The 14,329-nt window shown below is 36.6% G+C and overlaps 1 protein-coding gene across 1 annotated transcript in view; it reads right to left on the bottom strand.

The window, feature by feature from the left end:
• Positions 1-3,334: 3,334 nt before the first annotated feature.
• LOC144956174 (cysteine protease ATG4B-like) overlaps positions 3,335-14,329 on the bottom strand; it is a 26,986-nt gene continuing 15,991 nt past the window's right edge. Inside the window, exons 8-12 of the mRNA XM_078886569.1 lie at positions 10,415-10,695; positions 8,644-8,722; positions 6,858-7,000; positions 5,045-5,234; positions 3,335-3,606 (exon numbers count right to left, since the gene is read on the bottom strand). Of these exons, the coding sequence (XP_078742695.1) occupies positions 3,545-3,606; positions 5,045-5,234; positions 6,858-7,000; positions 8,644-8,722; positions 10,415-10,695 (755 nt within the window). The 3' untranslated portion in view covers positions 3,335-3,544. The remainder of the gene's footprint in view (positions 3,607-5,044; positions 5,235-6,857; positions 7,001-8,643; positions 8,723-10,414; positions 10,696-14,329) is intronic.

Here is a 14,329-nt window from a genome sequence, read left to right as displayed (position 1 = left end):
TTGGCCCACGGAGCCAGAGAACACGAGAATAAAAATAATAACACCGTCCAAAACTAATACTGCTCATTTGAGTGTTTCCCTCTCTGTCAAGGACTCAAGCTATGACCAACACAAAACAGATTAATCTCGTTCAAAGACAAAGACAAAATAGCAACCTCGAAAAGGGTATATATATATATATATATATATAGAAAGATGAAGAGGAATAATGAAAAAGATTAGGATCCACCTATCAAGCAGCAAATATAATGTCTGACTAGTTAGACTAAGGGGACTAGTTCAAAAAGAGACCAGAGGTAGATCTTACACGAGATATACAATCCTTACAGCTGGTCTGAAACTGCATGAAAGTCCCACACTGACATAGCTGCAGTAGTTCTACCAAAAGTGTTACATTTAGATGGTTACAAAATAAACATTATACAGTGCTGATGGTGACAATAAAAAATAAAAAATCGAAAAATAAAAAAAGAAGATGGAAGAAAATTCTGAACGATTGCCCTTAAGCTTTTTATACTTTTTACTGCACTAACCCCCATTTTAGAGCAATTGAGATGATTAACTATCATTGATAACAATGACACACACACACACACACACATTTTCACCTATATTATTATGACAATCTAATTATATATATATATATATATATATATATATATATATATTTATGAGTGTTGGTGGGTACTCGTAGGTACGAAAGTGCTCAATAATGATGGTTAGAGCTAATATAGAATGCAAATTTTCACTCACATTTTTTGTGGCCGAGACGATTCGTTTCTGTGTCTTACACGTCTTCAGTCGGCGTAATCCATTGTACAATGGATTACGCCGACTGAAGACGTGTAAGACACAGAAACGAATCGTCTCAGCCACAAAAAATGTGAGTGAAAATTTGCATTATATATATATATATATATATATATATATATATATATATATATATATTGTGTTTACAATAGGCCGAAACGTCGTTTGTTCTGTGTTGTGCCCTTATTTATGAGTCAGATTTACTCCCTTTATCTTTATCTCCATATCATTGATACTCTAGCTAACTAATAGATGTTGGGGAAACTGCACCTCTCTTCCACTAGACATCCCAGTCTCTCACTGCCAGAATATTTGATAAGGGGACATGTATTTTTTTTTTTTTTGTAAAGGAGGAAATTCCTCCTCTGACACAAACATCGCGGATTTCCATGGATACGAGGAAAACCATCAGCTCTGATTATAATTAATTCACTCAATCCTAGAGATTTTTGTTACTTTTCAAAATTGGAAAAAAAAATGTATTTAAAATGAGCACGTGCATAGATAGTTCTATTCAACTACCATTAACATGTACAAATAAAGAACATTAGGTTTGATACTATGCCTATAATTTGTCTCAGAAAAATGTAATAAATAGGCATGGGGTAAAAGTAACCCCGGGTATACTACGGATATAGTCGGTGTTAGGGTTGAGTGAGTTAAAAAACCCAACACTGACATAACTAACATAGAATGGAGAGACAATTTACCTGGAAAAGAATATCTCTCTCAAAAAACAAAAGTTATAAAAGAAGGTAGGCTAATATTTCCTCAACTCCTGCTTTCCAAAATATTCATTTGGATTCGAGGTGGAATGGAACAAAATTAATAGAAAGGGGCAATTTTTAAGCAACAGTCATCTTATTTACAACCAATGGTAATAAAAGAAAAAGTACCACACACAGCCGCATACATCTCTTTTTGACTAATTGTGAAATGTAAATTGGATTTTAGGAGTGGACTGTTGTTCAGTTAGCTGAAATGGAGGGTTTGAGATAAAGGAGATAAGTGGGGAGAGATGGCTGAAAAGAAGTCCATTACATTTCAACCAATTAGTAATATCGAGGGCGCCTCCTCTTTTCCTTGTACAAGAAAATTAGCCCCTATTGCTCAATTTGTAGCATTGAAGTTAACATCTGGGTTATCTAAAAAAAAATTTTAAAAATTTAATGTAAAAAAAAAAATTCTCCTGAAGATGAAGAAAGGGAATTCCATTTATTTATAAATTTATCATCTTTAAAACTAGAGATGAAACGTTTCTAAGATTATAGTTAAACCAGACCTGTCATGGGCAGCAAACAAACAAAAAAAGGTGTATATTGTTTATTGTTCCCCTTTTTGTGAATGTTTTTGTCTTTTGTTAAATCAGAATTATCTATAAGATTAACTTCAAATAAAAGATTAATCAGACTTTTTTTTAAAATATACAAATAACTACCTCATACAACTGGGGTGAAATTTTTAAACTGATAAATTTGTCAGCAAAATACATCTTTTCAATTTTCCAAGCAGAATAAAGAATTTGGAAATATCCGATTTAGTCTAGATTGACAGGTCCGAAAACACCTTCGCCTGGATAACTTGGGGTAGGTGGCTTCTTTGATTGATTATTGTTTTAGGGAAGTTTTACAGCACTTGCAACACATATGCCGCATCTCTATCAAGGAAGATAATGGTGAAGAAATTCAAAAGATTATAGATGTCGAGTCAAGCTATGCTCAAAATGTTTGATTTCCATTCATGTCGTCAAGCTGGTGCTCAAAATGTTTGATTTCCATTCATGTCGTCAAGCTGTGCTCAAAATGTTTGATTTCCATTCATGTCGTCAAGCTGTGCTCAAAATGTTTGATTTCCATTCATGTCGTCAAGCTGTGCTCAAAATGTTTGATTTCCATTCATGTCGTCAAGCTGTACTCAAAATGTTTGATTTCCATTCATGTCGTCAAGCTGTACTCAAAATGTTTGATTTCCATTCATGTCGTCAAGCTGTACTCAAAATGTTTGATTTCCATTCATGTCATCAAGCTGTACTCAAAATGTTTGATTTCCATTCATGTCGTCAAGCTGTGCTCAAAATGTTGGATTTCTATTCATGTTGCAATTGCAACTTAATAAAACAATAAATCTATATCCTTCACATTTTTGAACATGGTAGTCTAATTCTAAGAACCAAGAGGGAAGATGATGTAGGAGACTACAAAAATTGACCTGCATGACGATGAACGATTCCAACCCAAAGGTAGATGGTTTAATCCCCAACTCAGACTGGATCTATATATGTTTGTTTCTTTCTGCTTTTTTCTTCTGGCCCCGAATTCTGAGCTTCACTCTCTTTATACCAACTACATGTGTTAACTTCTGCCCTCTTTTTTTTACTTTTCTTCAATATTATGTTCCAAGAGAGATAATAAAATGCTCCCAATTTTTTCCTTATTTCTTTAATTACAATTTTTTTCTCTTCAAAAATGCTATAATAAATACTCAAAGACTAAAATAATTTTATTTGAAAGGGATATTGTTAGAGTTCTATGTTTGAACGGCCCCCTTACCCCCCCCCCCCCCCCCACATTAAAAAAAAAAAAAACAGAGAAAGAAGTTCTGGGATTGCAGATGTATCAGCCATAGGGAATCCTCGAGTCTATTCATGAACAGTTGCACTAATGATTGACACACAGACATGCTGAAAGACCTGAGGCAACAAGTGGCAGAAGTGGTTTGAAAACTGCGCACGTGCTTAGATTATTTCAAACTCTTCGTCATCAAGGCTAGAGGAGGTGTCGTTCATTGCATACAAATCTGTGGAAAAATAACCCAAAAAACAAAATCAAAACGTATATGAGACACTGTTTTCCTGTCTAGTATTGATGTCAGAGTAAAATATCCTTGAAAAATTCAAGAATGTTATATTATTTTAGCCTTGCATTGGAATTATAAAGAAAAAATGAGCTTTTTATATAGAGCAATATCCACTAAATGTGCTCAAAGCGCTCTATAAGGGGTCCCTGGCCAACAGCAACATTTATCATGTAGGATGAGACATGACGCCTGTTAGCTGATATTAGAATTTTTTCAGAGTCAAAGTCTTCAAAATATTATATTCTTATTATGGTCGGCGAATCAAGCCTCTGAAATCTCTATTCCCACGATTAGCGGATCAAAAGTCTAAATACGAGCTTTGTGCACCATGTTTTATTTAATTTTGGGCAAACATTGTTATCAGAGGTCTGCCCTGCCCCCCCCCCCCCCCCCCCCCCTCCCCCAAAAATTAAATAAAACATGACGTGCAAAGCTCGTAAATAGACTTCAGAGTTTTGAACCGATGACCATCGACTTGTGACACTCTGGCTCAGACTGGTACTATGACGAGATTGAGTTTAGATTTTAAATGAGCTGAAATGTCAATTTTCAACATGTGTAACTATCGCAAAATTTACACTTAACATTCGGTGATTGTATGAGGACCCATCAAGCTTGCAAAGCCTGATAACTGTGACAGCCATTTGTCTTTAATTTATTTAATTTATAGCTACAAATATGGACTTTAGAGTTATTTTCTTTCTGTTCTAATGGAGGATAAATATACGATTTCTTGCATTACAAATGACTGGAGGGTCCTAATTCGCATCACTTTAATTCTAAATTCACTTTTTTAGGGCATGGCAAATGATTCATTCCGACATAATACCGTTTTGAGACAGTGGTTCACATATCATCATAATTGTGACTTAAAAGCTATCAAATTATGAGAAATCATACTGGTTGGCTAGCCTGCATAAGGTTACATTTTCAGATTAAATGCATTCAAGTGAAGGCTCGAACATATGTTTTGTTGGATTTAAAGAATTGGTTCCAAATAGAAATCAGATGTAGATTCCAAGAGCACACAATCAGTGTACTTAGTCTGAGATAACCTAAAAGCCTCATCCAAACACCAGTTCAGGATCGCACTAAAAGGAATACCATCAAAAACAACAATATAACAATTAGTACATAACAGAGAGATGATTTACAAAGAGAAAAAAAAAATATCATCTCCGAAAACTAACACTATACATTTGACTGTTTCCCTCTCAGCCAAGGACCCCCGGCTGGACACAACAAAGTAATCCCATTCCAAGACAAAGACAAAAAGCAACCCAAAAAGTAGATACAGGGGGATTGTAGACACAGCAAGTGGCAGGCGGAAACGTAGGAGTTTAAACTTAAACTTGAATCTTTATTCACCAATACTTACCGGAAGGTGTTTTCCTATTCCTTCCGGACATATTGGTTGTATAAGAGTTGGTGGCGGCGGATGGTGGCGTATCTCCAGAGTACCAGGCTTGAGGGGCCGTTTTCCTCACTTCAAACATGCACTTGTCGTTGATGGTGGAAAAATTCTTACATAAATCTTCAAAACTATTCTCACTGTCACAAAAGAAGCCCTGAAATTACAAAAAGGAGAATTTAATGATAAAGTTAAAGTAATATCATAACAATGGGAGACGATAATTATATTTTCTGAAAAGGAGTGAAAAATTGAATGATAACTCCCAACTCTATAAACAGCTAATGGCAAAGACAGGATTCTGTTTGACAAAGCCAAAACGATAACATATAATAATGTTATATTTACTACCACGACTACTACTACAACTACAACAACTACTACTATAACTACAACTACTACAACTACAACTACAATTACAACAACAACAACAACAACAACAGCATCAACAGCAACAGCAACAACAACAAACAACAATGACAACGACAACAACAATACATGTCTGATTAGGGTAGAATCGGGTAAGTTCGCCGACGGGGAAATTCGCCGCGACCCTCCACCCCCAAGAAATAATGCTTGGTGAACATTTATCCTTACACCCCTCACGTTGGAATAGTCCGTATTCAAAAGACAAGATGTGAATGTACGTATTGCTTCAGTTTGAAGGAAGCAAATGAGAAATCTTATAGAGTTATAGCACTTCAAAATGACATGTAGTAATCAAGATGCTGTGACATCCTTGACTTTTTGATTGTAACGGCAACCCTACACTAACGTTCGCCTAGTTTGTGCAGTTGAATGTGAAGGCCCTGGTCACAAAATCAATGTTGTATTGACTTTGTGGTCATCCATATCCATTTTATTTTCATTATCAGTGTATATTATCATCAGAAAAATATTTCTAAAAATTGTAATACAATATTTCAAAAATCTATAATTTCGGGTTAATTCACCGGTACTCTCGGGTAAATTCGCCGCACATCACTATCATCATAATATAATTATTCCAAAGACGATTTTAGTGTGCAATAGACGCTGTGAGTTAGCACTAAAATATAACTAAGTTAAGAAAAGTAAATAATAAATATGTAAGTGGGTTTAATAACCACAAATCAGTCGACTCGAGTATGGATGGGCAGCAGGCTATGAACTTGTGATTGGCATTGTAATGTATCCACAGGAAGGCACTTTACATACATCATCACACTCGATTCAAGTGCCAATAAATATGTGTTAATATTGCAGTATTGGATAATGTAGAGAGATTTGAGGACAAGAAGAGTTTAAGAAATGGAAATTGTTCCTCATATTGTCTTGTAGGGAGAAAAACTAAGTACAAAATCTCGCGGCGAAGTTACCCGCCAGTGGCGGCGAAGTTCCCCGACGTGCGGCGAATGTACCCGACAACAGTGGCAGTTTTAAAAGGACTTTTGTGAATAAAATACAATATAAATCTACGTTAACACTTCACAAAAAAATAATTGATTGGCCAGGTAAACTTATTGTCAGTATTTGGGTTGCCCAATTGGCAAATTGGCCTCCCACGGCAGGCCAGAAGTGAGACAGTGAAAAAACGGCGAAATTACCCGATTTTACCCTAACTGATTTACATCGACTAACAATAAAATATAAATGTTTCTGAATATCTAATCCACTGCATCCCTCTAAACAGCAGTAATCAAACATCTGTGAATTTTATTTTTTATTTTTTTAAAGTTTTTCCAAATAGGAGAGAACAAAAAATAAAGACGGCATTTCGCTCGTCAATCACATATCTTACCAAGGCAATAGACGGGTCTAATTTATGGAAGGACATTCGGGAAGGTGGAGTGAAACAGTGGTAGGAGCTGTCATTATTTTCAGGGTCCTTCAGATTAACCAAGTGCTGCGTTGTGTGGGGATCTAGATAAATAAGTTCTTGACCTGTAAATAAATACAGTTTTGTTATTTTTTTTTGAAAATAATTTTTAAAAATAAAATAAATAAAATAATGATAATAATAATAATAATAATAATAATAATAATAATATAATAATAATAATAATAATAATAATAATAATAATAATAATAATAATAATAATAATAATAATAATAATAATACAGTTCACTCTGCTTCATCACACACTCCGCTTATATGCTAAACATTCCCGAAAAAGAGAATTTTTGCTATATAATTATAATCACTCCGCTTAGTCGCACACCTTCACTCCATCTCGATTGGAGAAAAATTTCTAATAAAATATACGCAAAAAATAATGATCCGCTTGATTCTTTACTATGGACAATGATACACCCATCAGGGGTAAACTGATATCTCAGGAGCTAATGGCACTAATTCAGCCACAGAAAAGACAACACCTGGACAATGTAGATGAGTATGAGTCATCAGAGTGTGACACACCACCCCTGACAAACATTGCAAAAACTTGATATGCTGGACAACCTACGCCGCTTTATCCAAGAAGAATGCTTGACAGACGATATACCAACATTGGCGAGATTGGAGACAAGGGTTTATAAACAGCTTGAACAGAATAGAAAGCAATCAACGCTTAAAAAATAAAATATTAAAAAATTGAGCTTCTATATTGCGCAATATCCACTAAACGTGCTCAAAGCGCTTTACAAGGGGTCCCTAGCCAACAGCAACACTCAACATGTAGGACGGGACACGACGCCTCAGAGACAACGCTGTTGACGGCCCGGTACTCATTTCACACCTAAGTACAGTGAGAGAATGTGAGTAAAGAGCCTTTTCCAAGGATTCAACTATGCGCCGAGCGAGGCTCGACTCCAGGACCTTCTGATCCGAAAGCGAGTGTCATACCACATAGCCGCTTCACGATTACTATTCTTACAAACAATTATATCATCATGGTGTAAAATGAATTGTGAAAAAGTGGGGTTTAAAAGCAGATTTAAAGTTTGAGATCTCCTAGATTTCTCAATTAGGTTGGGGTCAGGAAATCCAGGGTTTAGGGCTATAATAGTGAAAAGATGGACTACCAAAAAAATTTAGCTTTTGTTTTTGTTTTTAAGAATTTTACAGCGCTTGCAACACATTCAGGTCATATCTGCGGCAGTAAAAAGTAAGAAAATTGGATAGGAAAAACATTCTAGGTGTACAATTAAAAGGACTTTAGGAAAAAGTAAGACAAAGGGGAATGGTTCAAATAGAGAACAGATGTAGCTTCCAAGAGCACACTATCAGTTTGAGATCACCTAAAAGTCTCACCCAGACACCAGCACAAGATCCCACTTAGAGGAATACACTCAAATGTTACAAATCATATGTTAAAATTTTTTTTAAATAACAGTACCTAACAGAGAGATGATTTACAAGGAAAAAAATATCTCCAAAACTATAACTATACATTTGACTGTTTCCCTCCCAGTTAATGACTCCAGCCAAGGCTGGGAGAAAACTAAGTAATCCCATTCCAAGACAAAAACAGAAAGCAAGTCGGAAAACAGATATAAGGAGATAGAAGACGCAGTGTGACCTCCTGCCCACCATGGGAGGTCAAGAACCCCACCCAATATGACCAAGGGTTTCTTTTTCTTACCAATATATCCTATAAACCAATGGGCATGGTTTGGCTTGCCTCCTATGATGCCTACAGACTGTTTTAACGCAAAACATTTCTGGAGAAAAAACAAATCGGATTTGATCAGAACAAAATAGAAAAAGCCCTGCAGTGGCGGGGAATGACAAGAATGTAAACCTTGATTTAAAGTACCCAGGCCATCATAAATTTGCTATCATAATTATTGTTATTATCATCATCATCACCATCATCATCATCATCATTATAATTATTATTATCATCATTATCATTATAATTATTATTATCATTTTAAACTATTATTACTATCATTTTCATCATTATCATTATAATTATTATTATCATTTTCAACTATTATTACTATCATTTTCATCTATTATTATCAATATTATTATTAATACTATTATTATTATTATTATCAACATTATTACTAGTGGAAAACCCGGAGTATTTGCGGGAAATATAGGCTATCACAAACAAGCACTCATCTATTTTATTAATAATGTAGAAATTACCATAGATCGAGATGATCAAGGGTCAAAATCGGTTAGGTATAAGGTGTGTAGGTGCACGAGGTATAAGGTGTGTAGGTGCACGAGGTATAAGGTGTGTAGGTGCACGAGGTATAAGGTGTGTAGGTGCACGAGGTATAAGGTGTGTAAGTGCACGAGGTATAAGGTGTGTAGGTGCACGAGGTATAAGGTGTGTAGGTGCACGAGGTATAAGGTGTGTAGGTGCACGCAAAATGAATTTGGCAATAGGGCAGCCAGCCAGATGGTGATTTACAATGTCAAATGACAGATGAAAACCATCATGCCGGAGTGGGGGAACAGACACATTAAAAAATTTTTTTTAAAGAAGTCACGCTGTTATAAACAGCATCGCTAAAGTTACCTTTTAAAAAATATTAATGTCTTAATGTAATAATGTATGAAGACAGTGTCAAAATTATGAATATTACTAACTTATTTTCAAAATGCGAATTAATAAATAGTTATATCTTCAAAATAAAAGTATAATTTTAATTGGTCAACACTGTACTTTTAATAGTTCAAAACTTACAAAATATTTCTTTTTTTCATTAAATAAGGAATAAAATCGAAGTGTCTAGTGGCCAGCCAAATTGCGATTTCCAGGGCCAAGGATCGAGCATAATCGGCGGCCAAATAATGGCAAATCCCAAGACCCAAAGGACTCATGATTCCACCCTAGCAGATATTCTAAATAATCATTTGAATCAACAAGGCAATAAATTGACCTCGACTTAAGACAGGTTCGCAAGTTACTTGGATATCAATCTGTGAAAAAAATAGTTTTATCATATTTTGATTTGCCAGTAATTGGATTCACTAGTCTGATGTCACGTCGCCCAGCAACGGCGAGCAGCCTGGTTCTAAACAAAGAAAATGGGTACTTTTTATTATTCATGCTAGCTAGAACTTTTAATATGTCATGTGATCAGAATGTATAAAAGACAAAACATGATCATATTTATAATGTTTTTCTCTTCTGGATACACTTTTATGCTCGTCGGAGAAATATTTCATAAGGGCGTCTGCCATTGTTCTGATAGTTTAGAACCAGTTAGTAAGTTACCATGAGTCATTTCGAGAGAAGTGACGTCATGACTGTTGAATCCTATTCTGTGCTCGATGATAAAAATTTAACCTTGGTAGTACAGAACAATGTGGATCTCCAACCACATTTTTTTTCAAAGAATAGATTATTATTAATAGTATTATCATTATTATTACAAACAGCCGCTTCTGACCTTGAGTGCATCAAAATAGATGGGATTGATGTCTGTCAGACCCAGACGGAGAGGGATAATCAGCAGCAACGGTTTCCAGTCATATTTTTTACTATCCTCATCCTCCTTGCAGTGATTTCGAGGGTGGGGTGAATTGGTTGCATCGTTGACAAAGTGAGAAAATTCCTCTCCGTCCGGCAGCAAACTGCTCTCATCTGATGAGGAATCTTTATTAGGACTTCTGCTGCTGCTTTTGCTGTCTTTATTCTTGCTGCCTACAATACGTTTCCTGCACTGATTGCCTGTATTTTGATGAGAGAGAGAGAGAGAGAGAGAGAGAGAGAGAGAGAAAGAGAGAGAGATAGAGAGAGAGAGACGGAGAGAGAAAAAGAGAGAGAGACGGAGAGAGAAAAAGAGAGAGAGAGAGAGAATGGGGGGGGGGGGAAGAGAGTAGAGAGGAGAAGAGAGTGAGTGACAGAGAAAGAGGAGAAAAGAGAGAGGGAGAGAGGAAGTGAGTCAATACTATTTGATATCTCAAAACGTGTTTACAAATCCCGTTTTCCAAACAGCAGTCCTTTTGTACAGAAATTATGGAAGAATTTTCTGGATTTTCACGTTAATTCTCCACATTGCATTATAATTTGATTTGACGATTTTGACTGTGTGTTTATAATAATTAACACTGATTGGCCAAATCTTATAAATTCAATACATAGAACCAATCTCTTCAAAGATTTACCATACATTCACACCTCCTTCAAGTATGGTAATGTGCTTTAAAGGGCTGACCCTCTTCAAATATTACCCCCACAGATGGCTGTCGTCAGGGGCATAACTCTAAAGAACTGAACAAGTTTGTATGAAAGGTGCCGGACAAAGCAAGGAAGAATAAAATTGGGATGGTTTTTTCCTTGTATTTTTCTTTCTTGCTTTGTCTGGCACCGTTCATGCACACTTTTTCAGTTCTTTATCTTACACCGGTGCCTGCTCCCTAACTTCTTAACTTGGCATAACTCTAGTTTTTTCTTATGAATGAGGTTTTTAAAAAAAGGCATAATTTTTTACTGTATAAGATACAGAGATGCTTCAAACGTCAAAACATAGAAGAATGGATTGCCTTTTCTATGATAAAATGACACATTATTTGATAAAATTTTCAAGACTATGAAAAAAATGATAAAAGATTATTTTAAACAAAATTCCAAATTCTAACAGCCTCGTTAGGCCTATCTACATCGCTATCTGACACATCAAGATATGAAGTGAGTAGAAAAGTGCCAGAAGACAATAGAGAATAAAATTTTTTTTTTTTTTTTTTTTTTTTTTTCCGCGGCGGTGGTGGGGTTTGAACCTGCGACCTTATTGGTACGACAACTCCGCCTGGCAGGTGAGAGCGTGGCTCTACGGTGTGAGCTATCCACGAACACATAATATTCGTTTCAAACCCAAAGTCATTTCTAGATCCCTCTCTCACCCACTTCTTGAGATCGCCGATTCGTTCACCACCATCGCGAAGTAATTTTGACCAGCAGTTAAGCTTAATAGCCAATATTCTCGTCACAAACATATAACATAGAAACGATTGAGACATTGAGTATGCTCCGGTGTATGGGGTGAATTTTTAATTCAGAAAAGTGAGTGGAGCAGGCACTTATGTTGGTAACAACAAGATATGAAGTGAGTAGAAAAGTGCCAGAAGACAATAGAGAATAAAATTTTTTATTTTTTTTTTCCGCGGCGGTGGTGGGGTTTGAACCTGCGACCTTATTGGTACGACAACTCCGCCTGGCAGGTGAGAGCGTGGCTCTCTATTGTCTTCTGCAAGATATGAAGTGAATAGAAAAGTGCCAGAAGACAATAGAGAATAAAAATTTTTTCGCGGCGGTGGTGGGGTTTGAACCTGTGACCCTATTGTCTTCTGGCACTTTTCTACTCACTTCATATCTTGGGTTTGAAACGAATATTATGTGTTCGTGGATAGCTCACACCGTAGAGCCACGCTCTCACCTGCCAGGCGGAGTTGTCGTACCAATAAGGTCGCAGGTTCAAACCCCACCACCGCCGCGAAAAAAAAAAATAAAAAAAAAATAATAATTTTATTCTCTATTGTCTTCTGGCACTTTTCTACTCACTTCATATCTTGTTGGTACCAACATAAGTGCCTGCTCCACTCACTTTTCTGAATTAAAAATTCACCCCATACACCGGAGCATACTCAATGTCTCAATCGTTTCTATGTTATATGTTTGTGACGAGAATATTGGCTATTAAGCTTAACTGCTGGTCAAAATTACTTCGCGATGGTGGTGAACGAATCGGCGATCTCAAGAAGTGGGTGAGAGAGGGATCTAGAAATGACTTTGGGTTTGAAACGAATATTATGTGTTTCGTGGATAGCTCACACCGTAGAGCCACGCTCTCACCTGCCAGGCGGAGTTGTCGTACCAATAAGGTCGCAGGTTCAAACCCCACCACCGCCGCGGAAAAAAAAAAAAAAAAAAAAAAAAAATTTTATTCTCTATTGTCTTCTGGCACTTTTCTACTCACTTCATATCTTGTTGTTACCAACATAAGTGCCTGCTCCACTCACTTATCTGACACATCCAGATCTGGTAGAGTCATCTCCTCTATCATCAACATCTATATCACTTTCATTATCAATTTCATCTTCAACATCATCAACTGGGCTGCCTTCATCTTCCCCATCTACTCAATCGGAGATCAATCAATCAGCTGACACAGGAAATTTCATGCCATTTTTTTAAAAAACGTCACTCGGTAAGTTCTGTCTCATTCGGCGAATGGTAAAGTGGAAACGAAGGTAGTACTCTTCCAGTTATAGAAAAAACAAAAGTGTTCACGGCTACAAATGGAATAAACAACTGAAATCAGTACTGTAAAAAAGAGTATACCTAACATAAAAAGTAACCGGTGACCTAGGGCGATCTCACACGATACAGCAGCGGGTGATGGCAGGCGATAATGTTCTCTATGGCTTAAAGTGCACAAGAAACAAGAATGAGGTCCAAGTTTTACAATCACTGCACCCCTGGCTGAGCAATCATGCCACTATGTGCGGCTATGTGGTCCAGTGGTATGACATTCGCATTCGGATCAAAAGTTCCTGGGTTCTTTGCGCACAGTTGAGTCTTTGGAAAAGGCTCTTTACTCACATTCTCTCACCACATTCTGGTGTAAAAAAATGAGTACCTGGCCATTAACAACGTTGTCTCTGTTGGAAAAAATTGTAATATCGCATAACAGGTCTGCCCTAACCAACAAAAGGACAGTATCTGGGCTGACCCAGATCCAGCCAGTTTTGCCGCAATCGACACATTTTGTTTTTTCATTCATAACTCTTTAATTCTATTACATAGTGGAAATCTTCTAACATTAAATAATAGCTGATGATAAATTGCGTTTTTCTGTTAGTCGGCGATTTCATTGACGTAATATGTTGCGTAATATTTTGAGATACTGTTCTTTCTTGGTTAAAGCCAAGCAAATAACTCTACCTGTAACCAACAAAAGGACAGTATCTTATACGACCGTCTCACATACTGTTCACCCTGGTTAACCGCAACGCAAAATGCCTCGTCCGTATTCACCAAAAGAACAGTATCTAAGTTAAGAATATAGCAAAATACGAATAACTCGATCGACAAACGTTTCACGTCAGCGAGGTAGAGCACTCGCCATCACGGACGAGTGAGAGGCAAGGCTAAGTGTGTTTGACCTGGCGTGAGGGGATCTATCGGCTGTGCCGCTCGCTTGCCGAGATCAAACAAGTCGAGTTTGTAGGCTTGACTCTGATATAATATTACTACATTAGACTATTCCTCAATCTTTTAGACCCTGACTCCTTTTTCAAGATGAGTCTATTTTTATTAAGCATCATAGCTTTAATTTACGCTTATTGATGATTTTGGCTATCTT

The sequence above is a fragment of the Berghia stephanieae genome, chromosome 10 (genome assembly GCF_034508935.2).
Source record: "Berghia stephanieae isolate SIO BIC M18660-M18661 chromosome 10, UCSD_Bste_1.3, whole genome shotgun sequence".
Classification (NCBI taxonomy): domain Eukaryota; kingdom Metazoa; phylum Mollusca; class Gastropoda; order Nudibranchia; family Aeolidiidae; genus Berghia; species Berghia stephanieae.
This window is presented reverse-complemented; position numbering and strand designations above follow the sequence as displayed.